General features: G+C 39.7%; 1 protein-coding gene across 3 annotated transcripts; it reads right to left on the reverse strand.

The window, feature by feature from the left end:
* Positions 1-19,460: 19,460 nt before the first annotated feature.
* Positions 19,461-24,271, reverse strand: KRTCAP2 (keratinocyte associated protein 2). Of its 3 annotated transcripts, XM_074262192.1 has the most exons (6): positions 24,009-24,121; positions 23,730-23,805; positions 23,074-23,228; positions 22,546-22,609; positions 20,086-20,152; positions 19,461-19,616 (listed from the first exon to the last, which is right to left on the reverse strand). In XM_074262192.1, the coding sequence occupies exons 3-6, from the start codon at positions 23,164-23,166 to the stop codon at positions 19,496-19,498; spliced, it is 345 nt and encodes a 114-aa protein (XP_074118293.1). In that variant the 5' UTR covers positions 23,167-23,228; positions 23,730-23,805; positions 24,009-24,121; the 3' UTR covers positions 19,461-19,495. The 3 variants fall into 3 exon arrangements, with proteins under 3 accessions (XP_074118293.1, XP_074118294.1, XP_074118292.1); XM_074262193.1 differs by lacking the exons at positions 23,730-23,805; positions 24,009-24,121 and adding an exon at positions 24,131-24,271; XM_074262191.1 differs by lacking the exon at positions 23,730-23,805 and having other exon boundaries at positions 24,009-24,159.
* Positions 24,272-24,319: the final 48 nt, after the last annotated feature.

Raw genomic sequence — 24,319 nt, forward strand, 5'->3', positions numbered from 1 at the left:
AAGCATTGGATATGTTATATTATGTGTAATCATGTAAAACATTTTCATATTAGTCATTTTACACAAGAGAACTAGAATAAAGAAAAAATGAAAGAAAGTGAAAAAATAGCATGCTCAGTCAGCATACTCAGTCGATATCAGTTTTTGGTTTTTTTTTTTTTTTCTGGAGGCAGATGGTATACTTTATCATTCATCTTGGATCATTATGTTATTGAAAATAGCTAAGTCACTCACAATTCTTCATCAAACAATATTGCTATTATTGTGTTCTATGTACTCCTGGTTCTGTTCATTTCACCATGATTCAGTTCATGTGAGTCTTTCCAGGTTTTCTGGAAATCATCTTGCTTGTCATTTCTTAAAGCAAAAAAAATTCCATTATAATTATATATCACATAAATGGTCAAAGGATATGAACAGACAATTTTCAAATAATGAAATTGAAACTATCTCCACTCATATGAAAGAGTGTTCCAAATCACTATTGATCAGAGAAATGCAAATTAAAACAACTCTGAGATACCACTACACACCTGTCAGATTGGCTAAGATGACAGGAAAAAATAATGATGAAAGTTAGAGGGGATGTAGAAAAACTGGGACACTGATACATTGTTGGTGGAGTTGTGAATGAATCCAACCATTCTGGAGAGCAATCTGGAATTATGCCCAAAAAGTTATCAAATTATGCATACCCTTTGATCCAGAAGTGTTATCACTGGGTTATGTCCCAAAGAGATACTAAAGCTTCCTGTATGTGCCAAAATGTTTGTGGCAGCCCTTTGTGTAGTGACTAGAAACTGGAAAATGAATGGATGCTCATCAAGTGGAGAATGGTTGGGTAAATTGTGGTATATGAATGTTATGGAATATTATTGTTCTGTAAGAAATGACCAGCAGGATGAATACAGAGAGGCTTGGAGAAACTTATATGAACTGATGCTGAGTGAAATGAGCAGAACTAAGAGATCATTATTCACTTCAACAACAATACTGTATGAGGAGGTATTCTGGTGGAAGTGAATTTCTTCGACAAAGAAAAGATCTAATTCAGTTCCAATTGACCAATGATGGACAGAATCAGCTACACCCAGAGAAGGAACACTGGGAAATGAGTGTGAACTGTTTGCATTTTTGTTTTTCTTTCCAGGTTATTTTTACCTTCTGAATCCAATTCTTCCTGTGCAACAAGAAATTTGGTTCTGCACACATATAGTGTATCTAGGATATACTATAATATATTTAACATGCATAAGACTGCCTGCCATCTAGGGGAAGGAGTGAAGGGAAGGAAGGGAAAAATCAGAACAGAAGTGGATATAAGGGATAATGTAAACAATTACCCATGCATATGTACTATAAAAAAAAAAAAGTTATAATTATCAAATAAAAAATAAAATTTAAAAAAAAATATATATATATATCATAGCTTGTTTAGCTACTCTTCAATTAATGGATGTCCCTTTTATTTTCAATTATTAGCTGCCACAAAAAGAACTTACTACAAATAGATCTTTTTCCCTTTTGTGGGTGTGTCTTTGGATAGAGATCTAGCAGTGGTATTGGCAGATCAAAGAATATTCAGGGTTTTGTTTTTTTTTCTTTTTGTCATTTTAATTTTTAGTGAGGCAATTAGGTTTAAGTGATTTGTCCAGGGTTACCCAGGTAGTAAATGTTAAGTGTCTGTGGCAATATTTGAATTCAGGTCATTCTAATTTCAGGGCCTGTCTTCTATCTACTTTCCCATCTAGCTGCCTCCTAGAGTGTACACAGTTTTACAGCCTTTTGGTCATTGTTCTCCAGAATAGTTGGATCATTTCACTACTCTAGCAACAATGCATTAGTGTCCCCGGTTTTTTTCACATCCCCTCCAACATGCAACATTTCCTTTTTCTTTGGTCATATTTTGTCACACTCTGATACATGTGAAGTGGTACCTCCGAGTTGTTTTAATTTGTGCAAAAACTTTTAATTTTATATAATCAACGTTGTCCATTTTTCCCTGTGATTTTCTATTTTTTGGTCATAAATTTCTCATTTGCTAGTCATAAATTCTTCCCCTACTCATACTTATGAAAGGTAATTTTTTCCCCCTTGCTCCTCTAATTTGTTTATGCTGTCATCTTTTATATCTTACACCATATTTATTTGGAACTTATTTTGGCATAACTTATCTTGTGGTATAAATCTAATTTTTGCCAGATTTTTTTTCTAGTTTTCCGAATAGTTTTTATGAAATAGTGAGTCCTTACGCCAAGTGGCTAAGATATTTGAGTTTCATGAAAGCTATGCTACTAGCTTCTCTATGCTGTATAAGCAATTTTCTTCATCTTTAAAACAAAGGGCCTAGACTAGGTGATCTCTAAAGTTCTTTCCAGATCTAAATCCTATGATCCCTAGATTTTCTAACTCTCAAGTACATCACTCAATTCAAGAGTTAGGTAACTCCAAAGTAATTCCAGTAGATTGGATAGAAAATGCCATCTGCATCCAGGAAAAGTATTATGGAGATTGAATGTAAATCAACACATGTTATATAGGTTCACTTTTTTCTATTTTTTTTCCCCTCTCTCATGGCTTTTCTCTTTTGTTCTGATTTTTATCTCCCAACATGATTCATAAAGCAATGTTTTAAAAATAAAGAAAAAAAAGTTAGATAACAATCCAGGAGTAGCAATGAATGATCATTGAACAATATGGAAAGGGTTAGGAGAAGTAAATTCTATATGGTCTGTGTTCTGTAGTATTCCTATCAGAGCCTAGCATTATGTAGCTGTCATGATTAGTCAAGGTTCATGGAGGAGCTAAGATTAAAAGTTAGATTTGAAAGGATAAATTGGAATGGAAGAGGTAGGGTGAGGGAGGCTATTTCAGCTTTATTTTGGAAAGGAAGAGTAACCCAACTTGATTGGAGTATTATTGTGAAAAGTCTTGAACACCACACTGAGAAATATGAATTTTATACTTAAGTGAGGGGAAACCTCAAAGATTTTTTAAGCAGGGAAGGGATATAACCAAAGCAATGTTTCAGTACAATTCATCCAAAGGAGATAAGCAATACTTACCAGCAGTGGGAGTCTTTTTTGGAGGCTGAAATCTCATAATCCTAGCACTTCAGAGCCAGAAAGGACATTTAAAACTGTTTCTCTTCATTTTCTTTTGTAGGTTTCAAGTAGACACATACTTGGGCTTCATCTTGTCTTTTTTTTTTTTTTTTTTTTTTTTTGCTTCTGTTTCAATCACTTTTTTTCTCTGCCTCCCTTTCACATATGTATCTCTTTCCCCGTCATTTTTACCTTTTTATACTTCTGGATCACAAGGAGACTGGGCACGGGACGCTATCATTTGGAGAATAAAATTAGGCTCCAATTCCTCTATATTAAACTGCATCCTTTGTTTTGTCTTACTCAGGCAGGCTCAGGGAGTGCTTGAACCTCTGAGTCAGGTGGAGATCAGCTCAGGGATTTGGGGAGGAGGCGTGAGAAGAGGGGGGGACCTTTGACTCAGAATCTTATCCAGTTCAGGTTTCCCAGGCTAATGCTGTTTTCTACCATGCCTTCTAGATGGCAGTAGTATTCATTCACAACAACATTTGTTCAGCATTTATTAAATACTGGCTATGTATAAAAGTCTGTTCACCAGGGGAGATACAGGAAATTAAGAATAGGCTTTGTCTTCATGGACAATCTATCCTCTGTGCCCTCTTACAATCCATCTTCCATGCATGTAATGTACTCCACCCTCATTACCCCCATTAAAACTCTTTTCTTCTTTCAAGGCTAAGTTCAGGTGTCAGCTCCTCCATAAAGCCTAACAATTCACATAGGAAAAGCCAAATGGATGAGGAAAGTTTTTTGTCTAGACTGTGATGTGAAGTTGAGTAGAAAGATGATTCATATAAAAAAATGGAATAAAAGTTCACATCTAGAAAATGTACAATTGGAAAAGGAGATGAGCTGGTCATGTATTAAGAGTAAAGAATAACATTCAGATAATCTAAGTGCTGTATTGGTATGTAGCTGTGGTAAGACAAATCTGTACTTTAATCTAGGCTAATTATATTTTCTCTAAAAGGAATGGAAAATGTCCCTGAGACTTAATGACCTGGGGCAGATAAGGCTCATGGCTTTGGCTTAGCTGTCTGGTGCCCTAGGGTCATCAAAGAGGCAAACCCACATGAAATCAGTATTCTCCAGACTTGGTAAATGTTCCACAGGCAAAGGAATCAACATATTCTAACTGCCCTGACAACTAGACTCATTTCTGTGTGTGAAAGGGCATGTCTACCTGAGTCAATTGCTATTTCTCTATTAAATGTCCCTTCCAGGCCATGGCTTAATAACACTTTTTTAGTTTTCTGTGAAATATTTTATGTGTGAACTACTAAAGCAGGTCTGAGTAACAACTCCCCAACAATACTGATAATGTTAAAAGACCTAGAGGAAAGTTTCTAGCATGATGTGCCTATTTTTTCTTTTCTTTTTTTAAATTAGTGAGGCAGTTGGGATTAAGTGACTTGCCCAAGATCACACAGCTAGTCCGATTTAAGGACAGATTGTGCTGTAACTACTACAGCATCTAGTTGCCCCTTTTCTTTTTATAAAAAATAAATTTTTATTGATATTTTCTATTTCTTATATCACCATAGCTGTTTCTAGTATCCCTCTACCTCTCCCTTCCATATGACCAGTTGTTTTTTAAGAAAAGAAAAAAAGTCAGCATTTCTAATAAATTGAAAAAGGCTGAAAACATGTATAATGTGGAACTCCTACCTCCACAAAGGGGTAGGTGGGAGATGTATTCTCATCTCTCTTAATTTTATTCCTACTTGATTCTTTATAATTTTCTTAAATTTAATTTTTGTTAAATTTAATTTTGATTTTTTGTGTATATGTGGTTGTTTTTTATTTACATAGTTATAGTTATTGCTTATATTGTTTATTTGATCCTGCTTTTTTTTTTAATTAAATCTATTTTCAAAACATATGCGTGGATAATTTTTCAACATTGACCCTTGAAAAACTTTGTGTTCCAAATCCGTCCCCTTCTCTAGATGGCAAGTAATCCAATATATGTTAAACATGTTAAAATACATATATTAAATCCAATATATGTATACATATTTACACAATATCTTGCTGTACATGAAAAATCAGATCAAAAAGGAAAAAAAATTAGAAAGAAAAAAATGCACTCAAACAACAACAAAAAGAGTGAAAATGCAACGTTATGATCAAACTCAGTTTCCACAGTCCTGTCTCTGGGTGACGATAGCTCTCTTCATTACAAGACTATTGAACTGTTGGCCATGCTTATTTCACTCTGCATCAATTTGTGTAAATCTTCCCATGCTTCTCTGTATTCATCACATACATAATTTTTAAATTAATTTTATAATTATAATTTTTTGACAGTACAAATGCATGGGTAAATTTTTTTTTACAACATTATCCCTTGTATTCACTTTTCCAAATTTCCCCCTCCTTCCCTCTACTCCCTCCCCTAGATGACAGGCAATCCCATACATATTAAATGGGTTACAGTATATCCTAGATACAATATATATGTGTAAAATCAAATTTCTTGTTGCACAGTAAGAATTGGATTCCGAAGGTATAAGTAACCTGGGTAGAAAGACAATAATGCAAACATTTTACACTCATTTTCCAATGTTCCTTCTCTGGGTGTAGTTGTTTCTGTCCATCATTAATCAATTGGAACTGAATTGGATCTTCTTTATGTTGAAGATAGCCACTTCAATTAGAATATATCTTTATAGAATATCATTGTTGAAGTGTATAGTGATCTCCTGGTTCTGCTCATTTCACTCTGCATCAGTCTCTCCAAGCCTCTCTGTATTCATCCTCATTTCTTACAGAGCAATAGTATTCCATAACATTCATATATCATAATTTACCCAACCATTCTCCAATTGATGGGCATCTATTCATTTTCCAGTTTCTAGCTACTACAAAAAGAACTGCCACAAACATTTTGGCACATACAGGTCCCTTTCCCCTCTTTAGTATTTCCTTGGGATATAAGCCCAGTAGTAACACTGCTGGATCAAAGGGTATGCACATTTTGATAACTTTTGGGGCATAATTCCAGATTGCTTTCCAGAATGGTTGGATTCTTTCACAACTCCACCAACAATGCATCAATGTCTCAGTTTTCCCACATCCCCTCTAACATTCATCATTATTTGTTCCTGTCATCTTAGCCAATCTAACAGGTGTGTAGTGGTATCTCAGAGTTGTCTTAATTTGCATTTCTCTAATCAGTAATGATTTGGAACACTCATATGAGTGGATATAGTTTCAATTTCATCATCTGAAAATTGTCTGTTCATATCCTTTGATCATTTATCAATTGGAGAATGGTTTGATTTCTTATAAATTAGATTAGTTCTCTGTATATTTTGGAAATGAGGCCTTTATCAGAACTTTTAACTGTAAAAATATTTTCACAATTTGTTACTTCCCTTCTAATCTTGTTTGCATTAGTGTTGTTTGTACAGAAACTTTTTAGTTTGATGTAATCAAAATCTTCTATTTTGTGATCAATAATGATCTCTAGTTCTCCTTTGGTCATAAATTCCTTCCTCCTCCACAGGTCTGAGAGGTAAACTATCCTATATTCCTCTAATCTATTTATGATCTCATTCTTTATGCCCAAATCATGGACCCATTTTGATCTTATCTTAGTATATGGTGGTGTTAAGTGTGGGTCCATATCTAATTTCTGCCATACTAATTTCCAGTTTTCCCAACAGTTTTTTTTTTTCAAATAAAGAATTCTTATCCCAAAAGTTGGTATCTTTGGGTTTGTCAAACACTAACATACATCATTTTTTCTGCCTTTTTTTTTTTTCTCTTGAGGTTGGGGTTAAGTGACTTGCCCAGGGTCACACAGCTAGGAATTGTCTGAGTCACATTTGAACTCGGGTCCCTCGTGAATTCAGGGCTGGTGCTCTATCCACTGCGTCACCTAGCTGCCCCTAACATACATCATTTTTAATAGTCCAGTAATACTCTTTTCATTCATGTACCACAATTGGTTTAACCATTTACCATGATGGGACAATCTACTTTGTGTCCAAATCTTAGCTATCATAAAAAAAGTGCTATTTTAAATATTTTGGAGCATTGGGGGCTTTTTCTTAATCTTTGGGATAAAAGCCCAGTAATAGAATTTCTGACTCAAAAGGTATAGACATATTAGTTGCTTTATTTGCATAATTCCAAATTACTTTACAAAATGATTTTTTTTTTAACAGCCCTCTGAACAATATATTAATGTGGCTATTCCTCCACAACCTCGCCAACATTTACTGTTGTCATTTTGTCAATTTACAGGGTATAAAATGAAACCTTTGAGTTATTTTGATTTGTATTTCTGTTACTGTTAGTGATTTGGAACATTTTTCATATGATAGCATATCCTTTCTTTAGGATTTATAGCAGAGCATGGACAAGAATGGAATATATAGATGAAATGTATCTATGATGGGGGGAGCCTCCACATCAATGAGATGACAGATCCCTTAAAATGGTTAATAACTATGGAACAGAACATATCCTATTCTGGTGAAAAATAAGCAATATTTTTTGAGCATCCATGACTCCATTATGGAGACTACAAGGAAAATCAAAGATCTAGGACTTGACCTCAAAGAGTTTGCATTTCATTTGGGAAGATAGAGTCATTACACATGAATCAGTCATGAGCAATAAAAGACTGGGCAATCTATAATTAGAGACTAATTGTGAGCCACACTATGGTGAGTGTTGAGTCCTGAATACTGAATCTAAGATCATCTAGGGCTAGAGCATTCAGAGAAGGCGTCATGGAAAGACTTGAACTAGGTCTTGAAGGATGATTAGGATTTAGAAAAACATAACAGCAAAGAGTGGAGGGCATCCCAGGTGATGGGAACAATATAAATGAAGCACAAATCAATCATGTTGTGTTCAAGGTCCACAGGGGAGACCAGGCTGATAAGATCAAAGAGTGCATTTGAGGAGTGGTGGGAAATCCTAGAAAGTCAAGCAGAGGATTTTAAACTTGTTTCGGTAGAAAAATGGGGCTCTTGGAGCCAGGGAGTGGCAGGGTAAAAGTAAAAAAAAAAAAATTTTTTTTTTCAATTTTTATTGAGAATTTTTATTTAATATCACCATAATTTCCTCTAGGACCTTTCCTCTTCCTTCTCTAGAGAACCAACCATTAATACAAATAGTATACATGGTAGCTTAAAAAAAAAAAAAAAAAAAAAAAAGGAAGAAAGAAAGAAAGAAAATCAGCATAATTGATTAATTTATTGAAAAAGTCTCAAAATAGGTGTAATTTGCAACCCTTGTAGATATTCTTCCTCTGCCAAGGGGTAAAGCAGGAATTTCTTCTTATTTTTCTTCTTTTTAGACACAGAAAGCAATGTTTATTGGTTATTCTGGAGATTTGTGCAGATAGGTGTGAGTGAGAGATAAGAAGGATGGCCAGTAAGGATGCTAATGAACAAATTTGAACAAGATGTGATGAGAGCCATTATGCCAATGGTTCCAGGAGAAATGAAGAGGAAGAGATATATAACAAAATTCATTCTTTCATCCAATTATTCAACAAATATACATGAAGTGCCTCAAGTGTGCAGTTCACTGTGCAAAGTAATGGAGGACACCACAAAGGTTTAAATAAGTCATAGCCCCTGCCCTCATGGAGGTGTATAATTACTTATGTTTTCAAAGGAAAATATCAAGAGGATTTGATGATCCTATGGCTGATTAGGCATGGGAGTAGAGTGAGGAGGAGAAAAAGGAAGAATTAAAGATGACTTAATTTTTCCAACTTAATAATGACTAGATGCTGATGGTACTATTGACAGACAGGGAGGTATGTCAGGAGGGCTGACTCAGGGAGTAAGACAGTCACTTTGATTTTGGACATATTGAATCTGAGGTCATGTTGGGACATCCACTTGAAAACGCCAACTAAGTAATTTGAGATGCAGGCCTGGATACTCACATAGACATAGTAGTCAAAGCCATGGGAATGAGTATAATCTTTGAAGGAAAGTATAATGAAAGGGCAGGAAAAGCTTTTTTAAAAAGGGTTTAAAAAAAAAAAAAGGTATGAAAAGAACAGGGGGTAAAGAATTGAATCTTGGCAAACTCCCAGCGTTATCAGGTTCAGATGCCTATGAAGTATAGTAGTTTAGATATATTATTGGGAATTTCCAGGGATTTCTGAAGGACTCTCTTACTAGGATCTTATGAAATAAGTCCCAGTGCTATCTTGAATTGGCTTTTAAAAATGTATTGTTACAATGGTAATTTCCCAACAACACCTAAATAAACTCCACTACAAAGTACATATGGGCAAATAGGTGATGTCATACTGGTTAGAGCATTAGGCCTGGAATCACAAAGACTCAGCTTCCTGCATTCACATCTGGTCTCAAATACTTCCTAGCTGTATGATCCAGGACAAGTCACTTAACTCTGTTCGCCTCAGTTTTCTTATCTGTAAAATGAACCAGAAAATGAGGAAATGGTAAACCACTGTTGCATCTCTGCCAAGAAAATCCCAAATGGGGTCATGAAGAGTCAGACAAGACTATAAAATGACTGAACAACAACACAAAGTACAGCCATGAAAAGTTTATTAACCGTTAACAGAAATGAGGAATTTGTCCTTTAACTTTTACAATATTGTACTAACACTGATACTAACCCAGACTGTTGTAATTGGCCAAAATTTTATTGCCTATCTGTTGATTCTTTTTCTTGTTACTCTGAGCTATATTGGGATTTTTATTCTGCTTTTTTGAACCACATCATCAAGTTTTCTCCTGTTTCTCATATTTGTCATTCTGTCGAGAATAAGATTCCATTGCATTCATTTACCACAGTTTGTTAAAGCAGTCCCCCATTGTGAGCAAATATTTTGCTCCTATCTTTTTGTTATCGCAAATGAAGCTGCTATGATATTTCTATAAGTACGACTCTTCTATTGCTGCCAATAACTTCAGTACCAGTAGTAGAATCTCTGAATTTATTTAGTAATTTATTTTTTATCAAAGGCATCTTTAAAGTACATGGGTTTAAAGGAGAGGGGTGAGCAGGCAGGGAAGTTCTATGCACTTTCTCCCTTCCTAAAGCACCTACCTACCAGGATTCTAGTGAAGATCAAAAGAGATAATATTTATAAAGTGCTTAGCATAATATCTGGCACATTCTAGGTGCTATATAAATGCTTATTTCTTTTCTTCCACTTCTGATCCAGGTAAGGGGACCTTCCTCTTCCCTCTACTATATCTGTTCATATTCTTGTATGACCATATGTCACTTCTATTCTTTTTTAAGGGCACCTAGTTGCATGGCAGTTTACTGGGAACCTGGGGGGGGGGTACCAGATAATGAATTGTACCTATCCCTGGCCAAGGGGATACAGTGGAAAAAGAAAAAAAAAAAAAACAAGCACTCATATAATCAACAAAAATACGTAATTGTAACACTACAGAAGTGCTGTGAGGAAAAAAAGGTAGTTCAGAGATCACTTGTTGAAAAGATGATTAGCGTGATTTAGGGAAGATTTCCTAAAAAGAGCATGCCTTACTCTTAGATGGAAAGAGAAAAAGGATGAGATGCAACAAAAAGGTTAAGTAAGGAAGGACACAAAAATAAGTTTTGTGTACTTGAAAAAATCATTTGATGCTTTTGGAGATATTTTCAAAGTCTTGGAGGGATATATAAAGGGAAGGGAGTGCCAGCAACAGGAGGACCAGGGTAGGCTTTAGGAAAGAAACACAATAAACCAAGTCTATTGTTAATAAAGTTAAAGTCATAAAGTGGTTAGAGATGAAAGGGACCTTGGAGATCAGCTACTCTTAGAATGATAGATTTGCAGGCAATGTGGTGCAAGGAAAAGTCCTTGCTTAAGGAGAGAATTCAGAACAGAAAATAAAAGAACATTTTATTTTTTTTTTTAAAAGAGTACTTACTAGACTCAATCAGAATTCTGGATTTGATGCCCAACTGCATACTTAGCCACTGTGTGATTACTCACTTAACTTCTTCAGATGTTCATTTCATCACCTGTAGAATGGGGTTTATAAGGGCCACAGTACCCACCTCACAGGGATAGTGTGTGTCTCAAATGAAACAATGTATATAACATGCTTTGCGGGCCTTGAATCTCCATATAAATGTCAGCTATTGCTATAATATTTATTTTATATTATTATATACTTATTATGATCTCATTTTTCTTGTATCTTTGGAAGAGGTTCAGGCTGAAATTGTCCTGGAACAATCACCATCACGCTAATTTAATGTCTTCATCATTCTCTCCTCATGTCTTTCAAGTGTCTTTCCAAAGATAATAACTTCATTGAGGTACTATAATGCTTTCAGGTAGTTTTCTTCTTTGACTACTTTTTCATCACCATTAGGAAATGCCAGGTGTCCCCACATACTCTGGGGGCATACACTGGAAAAGTAAACTCAAGCTGGGCAGTTGAAAATAGTCTTTTTGTTGTCCATCATTTCAGCCATAGGAATCTAGTGTCATTCACCACACAAATCCAAGACTGAGCACCACAGACTACCTAAGAAAGGGTCCGAGGCAACCCCAAGCAGGCCATTCTGTTCTATTACAGTTGTTCTGTTCAAAGCCCTATCCATAGTCTACACCCATTCCTTTCTTCCCATTCTTTGGTCTTTCTACCACTGGTGAAGCATAAGATTACTGGACTCTGAGGTGATGTACTGACCACTAGCAGTCCTTCAAGATGGTTTTGAAGGCCTTCTGTCACAGGGGAACCAATTTCCTAGATTTTTCCCAGAATGGTACTGAGTTAGTGAGGTGGATTCTCTGAGTTGTACCTCACTCAGGAACATCCCTCATCCCATCCAATGCATTTAGGACGCACCTACCTTCTTGCTAAGCTTATTCTGCCCTAACTGATTCTTCCATTGTTTTTTGTTTGTTTGTTTGTTTGTTTTTAATTTCCTTCCATAAATCAACACCAACCTCTCTTAGGGATCCCAGTTCCAAAATGTTACTAACTGGTGAATTTGTGGGATAGCATCTACTTGAGGATCTCTCAATTCTATAGCAACATAGGGATATATTTAGATAGTCAAGCAAAACAAATTCACATATAAACTATGTCTAAAAGTGTCAGTGGGCAGTGTATAGGACTTGGTGGATGAAGACCTGAGTTCCAATACTGATTTAAACACATCTTACCTATTTAGCCCTGAGCAAATCATTTAACTTTTCACCCTCATTTTCCTCTTTATTTTCCCTGGCTGTCCCTCATGTCTGTAATTCTCTCCCTCCTTATTTCTGCTACCTGACTTCCCATACAGCTCAGCTAAAACTCTACCTTCTGCAAGAAGCTTTTCCTAATCCTTTTTACTGTTAGCATCTAGGTGACAAAAGATAGAATGGAAGCTCTGAATCCGACCTGGGACACTTGCATAGATGTATAACCTTAAGCAAGTCTCTTAATTACTGTTTGCCTCAGTTTCCCCGACTGTATAAAAAAGATAATAATAGTACTTTACCTCACAGAGTTGTTGTGGGGCTCCAATGATTTAGTATTTGCAAAGCTCTTGGCGCACTGCCTAGAATAAAATAGGTATTTAATAGATGCTTCCTTCCTTTTTTCCTTCCTCTAAAATTATCTTCAATTTATCCTGCAACTATCTTGTTCATACAGAGGTGTTCCCATGTTGTCTTTCATCATTAGAATGTGGGCTTCTTGGCTTCGGGTATTATTTTTTGTCTTTCTTTATATCTGTAGGGTTTAGTGTAATATTTGGTACATACTTGGTGCTTAATAAATGCTTGTTGATTTGACTTGCTTGTAAAATGAAGATAATAATAGTACCTCCCTCAAAGAGTTGTTATGAGGATCAAATCAGATAACATTTGTAAAATGCTTTGCAAACCTTAAAGACTTATAAAGCAATGATAGCAATTATGTAATGTCTCACTATGAACCTTTGATCCATTACCTCTCTGTTAAGAGATGGGAGGTATGTTTTGTCATTAACCATTACATGATCAGAGTTTTTAAATCTTTCAAAGTTTTTTTTTTTCCCCTAAAGCTGGATAACTTTATGAGTTGTGATAGTAATTGTTCGCCTATATTCTGTATCAGTTTGTACAAATCTGCCCAAGTTTCTCTAAATCTGTCCCTTTCGTCATTGCCTACAATGATTTAATATTCCATTCATTTCATGTACCACAATTTGCTCAGTCATTTCCTAAATGATGTTGTTCAGTTATTTCAATTATATTCAGCCTTTCAAGACCCCATTTGGGATTTTCTTAGCAAAGGTATTGGAGTAGTCTGACATTTCCTTCTCCAGTTCATTTTACTGATAAGGAAACTGAGGCAAACATGGTTAAGTGATTTGCCCAGGGTCACATAGTTAGTAAGTGATAGGTACTCACTTTGTTTTCAGTTCTTAGTCCTATCTACCAAGATACATTACTTGTTAGAGTCCAACCAGGTTTCCAGGAACCCCTTACTCTAATATACCCAGGAAAAGCTGACTACTTTGGAACTAGGCCACTGATTTTTGGAGAGTAGAGAATAGATTTCATAGCAAAAGTCCAAAGGGAAGAGAACACTTCTTGAGAAGAGGGGAATTCTGTAAAGGAAATTGAACTAGTGAATAAGACCCATACCTGGGGGAATCCTGAACTATGTCTTCTCTCACTGCAGATTTTCCCTAGGCAGAGTGATGTCCTTCAGACAGCCCAGGAACCAGGACTGAAGATTTTTGTGTGTGTGGCAAACTTCATTGTTGTCATTTCTTTTCAATAGTATTTTATTTTTCCACATGCAAAGATAGTTTTCAACATTTACCTTTGCAAAACTTTATGTTTCAATTTTTTCTCCCTCCCTCCTCCACAACAGCAAGCAATCCAATATAGATTAAACATGAAGATTTCTTCTAAATATATTTCTATATTCATCATGTTGTGCAACAAAAATCAGATCAAAAGGGGGAAAAAAAAACTATGAGAAAGAAAAACAACAAGGGCAGCAAAAAAAAAAGTGAGAGAGAATGCTATGTTTTGATCCACACTCAGTCTCCATACTCCTCTATGGAGTATGGGAGTGGTTCTCTTCATCACAAATCTATTGGAATTGCCTTGAATTACCACATTGTTGAAAAGAGTCAAAGTCCACCACAGATGATCATCACCTAATCTTGTTACTGTGTACAATGTTTTGTTGGTTCTGGTTACTTCATTCAACATCTATTCATTTAAGTCTCTCCAGGTCTTTCTAATATCATCCTCTGATTGTTTCTTACACAACAATAATATTCCATAACATTCATATATCATAACTTATTCAGCCATTCTCCAATTGATGGGCATCCATTCAGTTTCCAGTTTCTTGACACTACAAAGAGGGCTGCCACAAACATTTTTGCACATGTGGGTCCCTTTCCCTCCTTTAAGATCTCTTTGGGATATAAGCCCAGTAGAAACACCGCTAGGTCAAAGGGTATACACAGTTTGACAGTCCTTTGGGCATAATTCCAAATTGCTCTCCAGAATGATTGGATCATTTCACAATTCCACCAATAACACATTAGTGTAAAACTTACAATCTTTCTTGGATGTCAGCCCCTCCTTAACTGTAGAATTAGGGCAAGAGTTATAAACTAGAAATTCAAAGAGATTTTGGGGGCAGGAAGGTGTCACTAAGCTTGGATAGGAAAAAACAACAACTTTATTTCAATAAAATCAGTTTCTTCTGAAATCCTATATATTTTATTTTGTGCATTTAAAAACATTATTCTGAATAGTCTAGTTCCTGCTTATTCCTCTATTTTTCTCTATATCTTCACAAGATTTAGAATTGGAAGTAAATTTTGAAAGATCATTTAGTCTAAATTTCATATTTTACAGAGTAGGAAATAAATTCAGAGATTAAGTGACTTATCCAAAGTCACAACTTAGAATTTGAATCCAGATCTTCTAGATTCCAAAGGCAATGCTTGATTCATTTCCCCATGCTGCTGTTAGTCAATCGATAATCATTTGCTGAGCAGGTACCTGCCCTCAAGTTGCTTATGTTCCAGATGGGAACTGACTGGAGAAAACACAATTCAAGGCTCCTGACAATTGCAGTCATAGATCTAGTCTGTACCAAATTCATTAGTAATAAGGTTGCTTTGTAGGGGCTCTGCAATCCCTGCATGTGTGTGCCTTGCCTCCCAAACCATGCCAGAGTTTGCAGAGGGGAGGGACCCCAGCTTCTTTTTCAGTAGTTCTTTCCCACAGTGCCGAGTACAGAGCTATGCTGAGTAGGTCTCAATGAGTGTTTTTGACTGAATGTTTCTCTCTTTGTTTCCGCCCTTGAGTCTCTCTGTGTCTCTGTCTCTCCATGTCTCTGGCTCTCTCTTGTTTCCCCACATCCTTCCCGAGCCCCTGGGGAGCCTGGCTGGGGGTGGGCAGGCAGTGAGAACAGGACGCTCTCCTGTTCTCACCAAGGACAATAAGGGCCGGAAAGGGCTGGAGCCAAGGGCTGGCGCTAAGCCCCCCTCCTCCTTCTCCCCTCTCCAGCCACTGTTTCCCCAGTCCTGACCCTTTGGCATTCCTTCCCTTCGCCCTGATGCTTGGCCGGCTGCCTGGCCCTTCAAGCCCTCTGTCCAGCCTCTGACCCACAAGCCCAAGGATCACCATGGGCCCTAGAGGCCTGTGTCCCCTGCTGGGGTTCCCAGCCCCTGGCTCCAAGACTGCCAAGGGGCACAATGCCTCTGACCTCATGGGGTATCACACGGAGTCCCTCCTTCTGCCCTTCCCAGCCAGATCTGACTAAATGAGAGGTCCTTCTCCCTCCCACCCCCATCACTCTCCCGCCACCTCTCCAGAGTATTATTTACTCCTGTTTCCTGTGGCGGCGGTGGGTGTCGGAGCCTCGTGTGAGGGAGGCAGGGAGGAAACATCTGGTTTCCCTCCGTACTCTGAGGCAGAGGACCTCCCCCCCCTTCTCCTTCCCCTCCTCCAGCCACAAACTTGCAGATTCTTTGGGGAAAACAGGGACAAAATTGGTGAAATAGGGCAGTAGAGGTCAGGGCTGTGACCCTTCTCACCTTTCCCCAGGCTGTGGAAATGATCCTAGTTTAATGATAGTGATTGAGCTGTTTGTGAGTACCCCCTGCCAGTGCTAATTGACGGGTCAGAAGCTGGCACCCTGAAGCCAGGCACACGAAATGCCGGGTGGAGGGCAGAGGCTGGCGCCAAACTGCCTTGTAAATGCTCCCATGCCCTAGGAGGGGGTCATTATCCCTGGCCATGAGGTGCCCCTCTGCCCACGCAGCCAGATGGCAGGTGCTTAGGCCTTCACCTGCTCTAGGGCCCTTCTCTCCGCCCTATCCCCGAGATACCATAGGTAAGGACATCTTGCTTTATCTAGGTGCCAGCTTATCTCTGTGGCAGGCACGATGCCCCCGGGGAGACACATCTTGCTGCCTATGTGGGGAGCCCTAGATCTTATCTCTTCACCATCACCCTCACCACAGGCATCGAGAAAAAGGTAAGGGTTAAGTGGGACTGAGACCAGGCAACACACCCAACAGCCTCGCCCAAGGATGAAGAGAAAGAAAGGGACTCGAGCCCTTTGATCTCCTCTTAGGATAATTACAAAATTCACCTCTCAGAATGTCATGGGCAATGCCGGGCAGGTCCTCCCGTCTCATCAGACCCAGAGAAGGAAGGATAATGAGAAGTTTTTCCTCCCTTTAGGCTGAGCCATGGAGGGGTCCCCACTAAGCCCCCTCCTCCTCCTCCTCCTCCCTGCTTTCTTAGGAAATGACACATTGATGTTGCAAACATCTTATTTTCCAACTTCTATTTATAGACTTTTGGCTGAGGTGAGGACTGGGGGAAGTGACAGTGTCTAGATTTTAGAAAGGTGTGTTGGGGGCTGAGGGCTGGGGGCTGAAAGTAGCTGGGAGCTATTACTTCCCTCCTGAGGGTCTCAGTAGTGCCACCTAGTGGTCAAATGGTATACAAGCGACAACTTCAAGCTGAACATGAGTTCTAGGCACCCTCTGCAGGCAGTCCTTGGAAATAGCAGAATTCCCACAGCCACAATCCATGAGACCCCAGGATTTGGAAATGGAGGCAAGTGGGCTGGGATGTGTGCTCGACACACTTTAAAGTTTAATCTGCAAAACGAACATTTTCTCCTTCACTTTCTTAAGTCTGAATAATGCGAAAAACAATAAATCAACTCCTGATTTGTAATGTTTGCTGATTTCCAACATGCAAATGTTCATGTTCAAAACTTATAGCAACAAATTCTCTCTGGCAGACAAGAGCTGGTTCCAGCATACCATTAGCTGGAAGGGATTTTTAGAGAATGTCCAGGCCATTTCAACAATTTATAAACTGAAGGACAGAGGGGCTAGGTAATTCGACAAAGGTCATTTGGGTTGTGCATAGCCAAGATTAAAATCCAAGCCCTCTTGATCAAAACATTGTTCCCCCCAACCCTTCCCTATAAAACATGTTCTCTTCTGAATGTAAACTAGGGCATTTTTTTTTTTTTTGGCTCTCATCTTCTCCTGACTCCACAATTTAAGTAAACTGCTGAGTGCACTGGGGAGGGGAAGAACAGAATGATTCAGAAGAAATCATTTCTTATCTGAAGGAATGCCCCATTTCTTGGTTGGGAGACAAGGACCATGTACCACAGATAGAAGACAGGTAAGGAGTGATTTGATGGAAGTAGGGATGGGTATCATAAAACTTTCTAAACCTATGAGCATACACAGCCAGATTTTCATGTTTTCTTTTATGAAGTCTTTATTTACAAATTTTTCCAAAGCTCAGGGATATTTTAGTTTACCTTCAATGAGAAACTGAAATCTAGAGAAGTGACTTGCTCTAGTTTACATGCTAGCAAAGGGCTGAAATCAGGAATCAAATGCAAATCAAAATCAAAATCACATTTTTGCCAAACATTTTTTACTGTCCATATAAGTTTTTTTTAATTTGTTTTCCCCAGTTACGTATAAAAATTGTTATACATATACTTAATTTTTTTTGCATATTTCCTTATGAATCATGTTGGAAAAGAAAAGTAAAAACAAAAGACAAAAATCATAAGAGAAAAAAAACACTAGAAGAAACAGGAGGGAAAAAAAGTGAATATATGTCAATTCACATTCAGTCTCCATAGGTTTTTCTCTGGATGCAGATGGTATTTTCCATCCAAAGTTTATTGGGATTGCATTACTGTCCATATAAATAATTAAAATTTACACTTTGCTTTAAAGTTCCTAAAGCATTTGCACTTATCATGTGTGGTAAGTGTTGTAGGCATTATTATGCCCATCTTACAGAGGAAATAGCTTAGGTGAATTGTTCCTGGTATCAAAGCTATTGTCAGAAGTGGTTTGTTAGCAGGTCTTTCTCATTCCAAAGCTTGCACTCCATCCAATAGGACAAAATGCTTCTCAAGGAGGGATAGCGCTGTCAAGTTGGCTAAACATTGGGGGAGTAGGTTGTAAAGGCCTTAAAGATGGAGTTAGGAGAGAATGGGGCAAAAAAGGCTCAAAGGTACAGGATGATGAAGCATTAATGAGACTATTTCCTCAGAGTGGGAGGTGGGAACAAATTAGAAGTCAGGAAGGGCTGATTTGTGGAAGGAGTCTCAATCAAGGAGAAAATCTTATTGACGCTCCTTTTACTGTCCCATCCCAATGCCTCTTTCTTGGTCAGAACTGTGTTCTAGCTTCTCTTCTAAGATCTATAACATTCTCATCCTTCTGAGGTGAAGATTGCCAATCATTGCTTGAGTTAAAGAAAGGTCAAAAACAGGCAAATGGTGGAACAATTGTTAGAGCATGGAGAAATGCAGGCACTAGAGTCACAAAGCCATGTCTGAATTCAGATTTGGATTAAAATCCAGCTCTGTTGCTCACTACATGAGTTTGGGGAAACCTTTTAAATTGAAGGCACCTCATTTCCATTATCATCTACAGAATGAGGGTGTTGGGCTAGATGATCTTCCTTTCAAGTCATCCAAAATCCAAACATAGGAAAGCAACTAAAATCTGCCACAATAAAAAACAAACAAACAAAGAAAAAAACATGAATCCTCTGTTCATCTTGGATACAGATTATCCACTAACAGGCATGCTGGAACCAGCTCATACCTGCTCAAGAGAATTGATTGTTAAATGTTCCTTGTGAGCATTTATATCTCAAAAATCAGCAAACAATACAAATCATGGTTTAAATTATTGTTTTGTTGGCTATCTAGACTAGATTTAATTTAGTGATGAAGAAAATGTTAATAATGTGGATTAAGTTTAGAAGTATATCATGCATGTGGTTTCTTTCCTCCAGACAGACAGTTGTTGTTAACAGCACACCGCTGTTAACACGACCCAAAATAGACCACCACACACACTGGGTTACAAAATAGTCCACTTTATTGGTCACTGAAGGGTCAGTTCCTCTTCTTGCTTTTGCCTGTAACCTTGGCAGGGACAATGACTGGTGCAGTTGCCTGATACAAAGCAGAGGAGATCTTGTTGATGTAGTAAAGACCAACCATGGAGAAGATGAAGCTGCCCAAGGAAGGAAGCAAAGAAGGTGTGTCAGTAACCCAAACACCAGGCCCAGCAACTGAGTCCTTCAGGGATATCACCCCGGGGGCATTTGTCCTGAAATATGGGAATGGGGATGAGGGATGGAGGCAGAGAGGAGGTGGCCTTTATGACCTTCTCTGCTGCTCCATTTTGGGGGGTGAGTGTCTCGGGGATCTCAAAGGCTGGTCAGAGCCCCCGGCACGGCCACCCTAGGAAGGCCTTTGGGCCTGGCGATGATGGGCAGCAGCCTGCCAGCTGAAGGGAGATGCTCGTCACCACACTGGCTGTAAGATGACTACAGGGACCCATGGGGATTGTCTAATTCATGACTAGAAGGAACATCCATGCCAGGGAATCATGGATCCTTAAAAAACTGAAGTTAGACAAAAGAGCATTAGGCAGTAAGGAAGGCAAGCGAGCATGGAAGCAGCACAATGCCCGGACTTACCAAGTGGTCACACAGACGCGGTGGATGAGGCCAGAGGCAAAGAGAGCCAGTAAGAGGCAGATGAGAACTAGAAGGGAGGAAGCAGAGGGCAGAACTCAGACTGAGGGCTCAGGAGGAACTTAGGGCCACACTGGGAGAGAATACAACTTGGGGCAATTCATCATGTCTTGACCCTACAGGAATAACTGGAACATGCAACATGGCGGAGGGCAGTCATCCTCCCCAGCATGAGACAGGGATTCAAGTCACAGCTTAGCCCCCAACGAGTTACTTATCTCTCTTAATCATTCAATCAGAAGGAACAAAGGCCCAGACTTAGAGTCAGAAGATTTAAATTCACATCTGTTTTGGATCCTGACTGGCTGTGTGGTCGTATCAAGCTACTTACCCATTGTCTGTCTCAATTTCCTCACCTGTAACATGGGGATAATAAAAGCACCTGGCTCACAGGGTATCGTGAGGACCAAAAAAGATACTGTTTGTAAAAAGAGCTTAGCATTGGGCCTGGCACATAAGCAATAAATGCTTATTCTTTTCTTTCCCATCCCCTTCCTTTGTCCTAAACCTATTTCCTCATATATAAAATGATAATACCACTTATAGCAGCACTAATCTCAAAGGGCTACTGTGAAGCTTAGATGAACCCTGAATATTTTAAAGTGCTGTATATGTCCTTTGTCATAATTATTAAACTCTCAGGGCTCTAGCCTCTTCTGGAGAATCAGTCAACTACTTCTCTTTGCTAGCCTCCAACTCTGGGTCTGGATAGAAGGAATCCCAAAGGCCTGCAGCAGGACCAATTAAGACTTAAGAGAAAGGATCATCTGAGGAACATGAATGGGTTTCAATTTTATGGACTAGAAGTTTAATGGAGGCATATTTCTAGGAGTTAGGGGCACAGCTTCACTAAAATTTACTGTGTATATTTAACATATATTAGGATCATTTGCTATCCTGGGGAGGCAGAAGGTGAGAGGAGAAAAAATTGGAATGAAAAGTTTTACAAAAATGAATGTAGAAAACTATATATGTATTTGGAAAAAATAAAAAACTATTGGGAAAAAAGAAAAAAAAATGTACTGTGTACAGATGCCATTTGTCCTGTCCAGAGAGGAAACTTAGTACAGTGGATATATCATTGGGCTTAGAAATTGGAAAAACTTCACATTGTGTCTCAGACTTTCACAAGCTGGGTAAGTACTGAAGCTCACTGGGCTTTGGTCTCCTCATTTATGATATGAAGGGATTGCATCCAATCTACTCTGAAGCTTGCATTAAATAACAAAATCCAATCAACTTTCTACCACCTAAATAGTCAAGGAGAGAATTTAAAAATCTGCTCTATTTGGCTTTGGGATAGGTAATTTTTAGAATGTGTTCAATATTCCAATACAAAGCTCGGTGGTGAGTGTCTGCTTCAGAAGCTAGAAAGCAGTCTGGCTCTGACTCACTGTTTCTGGGGAGGAAACTGTTGTTGTCAGAGATGGAGAGGTAGGATCCTGGCCCTGTCATTAAATCACTAATTACCTTTGTGACTGGGGAGAAGTCACTTTACCACTATGCACCTCAGTTACTTCATCTGTAAAGGGAGAGAGTTGGACTGTGACCTCTCAAGTTCTACCTGAATCTATGGTCCCTTTTCCTTGCCAGAAAAAAAAAAAAGAAAAAAGAAAGAAAGCAAAACCTGGAATAAAACTGTCCATCTGTCTAGCTCACACCTTCTCTGAAAAATAGGTGATGAATTATTTTGGCTTCAAGGGCCTTCTTTACTAGCAGACACAATATAATTATAATAATGATGATGATTATAGTTATATGTAGTACTTTAGAGTCTGTAAAATGCTTTACAAATTTTAAGTCATTTTATCCTCATAATGATCTTGAGATATAAGTTCTATTATCCCCATTTTACAAATGAAGAAACAGAGTCTGAGACCAGTTAAGTGGCTGGATTGTCCAGTTTATATGTATCTGAGGATGACTTTGAACTCAGATCTTCCTGACGCCAGGCCCAGAACTATGTCCACTATAGTGCCACCTAGCTGCTTTCCTAATGCCCCTAATTTTTAGTGTTCTCTCTTCAAATTATCATATATCTACTTACCTGTTTACAAATTGTATCCCCTGGTAAACATAAAATCATTCAGGGCAAGGCCTGTTTTTTTTTTTTAATTTGTTTGTTTGTTTTGTCTTTTAACTTTAGCACCCAGCACAGGACAGTTCCTGGCAAATAGAAGATACTTAGTAAATCCTTTTTGTACTGGGGTAGATGTTTGACCGTTAATGGAGAAGGGAAGGAAAAGTGTATCTGTAAGCCAAGTCCTACATAACATGTCATTCCCTTCCCCTGATTGTCTCCTATGTATTCTCTACAGTTCCCCTTCCCCAATCAATCCAGTTCTACAGGAGGAAGGGCTCCAATATCCCAGTGCCCACCAGCCGCCCCAGATCCTCACTTACTCTCAGGGAAGATCTTGGCCTGGAACCCTTTACCAAAGACCAGGTTCTCCAAATTGTTGAAGGCCTGAGGCGATGAGGTTGAGGAGGAGGAAATGACACATTTCATTGACTCTTTGAAGGTTACTGAATATCGTCCTTAAAACAACTGTTATGTCGGTGTTATCGCTCTCTTTGCCTATTATTTCTCTCCCTATATTATCTCCCTATTTATCTATAGATATTTACATATCTGTCTCCATCTATATCTCTATTCTCTCTCTATATATATCTCATCCACATATTTCTCTCCTTTTATCATATATTCATATATATGATCTCTCTATATATGTATAATCTGTACTCATTCATGTCCAATTGATATCTCTCCATTTATCTCTACCTCTTTCTACATATACACATATATAGCGCTCCGTATGTATAACCTGCATTCGTTCAAACGTCTGCATCTAGCGCTACCTCTATCCATCTCTCTAGTCTAGCCTCGCTCCTGGGTATCCGGCCTCCATCCCCGCCCCCCCGAAAGGATACGGTGAGGGAGAACACAAAGAGCGCCGAGCCCAGCAGGCCCCCCTGGATGGTGAGCCACTCGGTGGAGGCGAGCTGCCGGCTGTACATCTGCATCCCGGCAAAGAGCAGCAGGGACAGCAGCGAGGAGAGGGCCAGAGAAGTGCCCGTGCCCACCACTGAAAGGGAAAACGAGGGGAGAAGGCACAATTTACGAGAGGCCGGCACCCCCGCCATGGCTCCTGACAGCCCTCCCCACTGAGGCCCGGCCCCCCGCGGCCCCCCGGAACCGGGCCCGAGTGAGTGCCTGGCCAGTGCCCTAGTAGTACCGACGAAGGGGGTGACGGCCCTTCTCTGCGGTCACAGCCGCCCGGGCCCCTGAAGCCTGTGGACGCCCCCTTTCTGAGTGTTTCTCGGTGCACTAAAGGCAAGGTTACAGAGGAAGCTCCCGGCGGCGGGCCAGGTTACTGAAGGCCCTGTAAAACCAGGGATCCCTGCGCTTGGTGGGTCTGCGGGATGCCATTTTACAGAGGAGGAAACCCATACGCCCACCGGTGTTCTCCAAAGCACATGACCTCCTCCATAACGGCCGGTAATGGCAGGACCTCCCACTAACACTTCTCAGATAATGCCCATTCAGGCAGGCAGTCTGGGGAGGGCGCACAGAGCAGAACGCTGACCCTGGGTTCGAATCCCGAATGCCTCTAGGTAGCCTCGGGACGGTCATTTCGGCTCTCTGAACCTCAGTTTCCTCATCTGTAAAATGGGAATTAGAGGTGTACAGGGTCCTCCCAGGGCTCAGCCTCTCCTGGAGCCCGGCCCGTGGAAGCTGGCCGGCCACGTCAGCACTGCCGAGGCCTCGGGCTCCGCTCCAGCAACGCTCCCACTCCCCCCCCGCCGGCGGTACCCGAGCCAACCCTCCCAGGGGATCCCAGCCAGATTCCGCCCGGTCCCGTTACCCATGATGCTCCACGTGCGGGTCGGCTCGGCACCCCCTGCCCAGAGAAAGGAAGAAACCGAACCGGACTCGGAGAGTTGTGCGCCTGCGCCAAGATTCGGCCTTTTTTTTTTTTCCTCCCACCTTTCGACTCCTCCTCCTTGCTCCTGAAAACGTCGCCCTCTGCCGGAGAGGAGGAGGAAGTGCGAGGAAGGCGAGCTCTAGCCACCGCCCCTGGCTGCGCTGTCACTCGGCGGGTGCACCGAACACGCTACCCGGTCCCGGAGCATCCCAGCACACATTCGGGGCCTGTTGTGCTCGGGGCAGTGCCGG

Source organism: Sminthopsis crassicaudata, chromosome 4 (genome assembly GCF_048593235.1).
Source record: "Sminthopsis crassicaudata isolate SCR6 chromosome 4, ASM4859323v1, whole genome shotgun sequence".
Taxonomy (NCBI): Eukaryota; Metazoa; Chordata; class Mammalia; order Dasyuromorphia; family Dasyuridae; genus Sminthopsis; species Sminthopsis crassicaudata.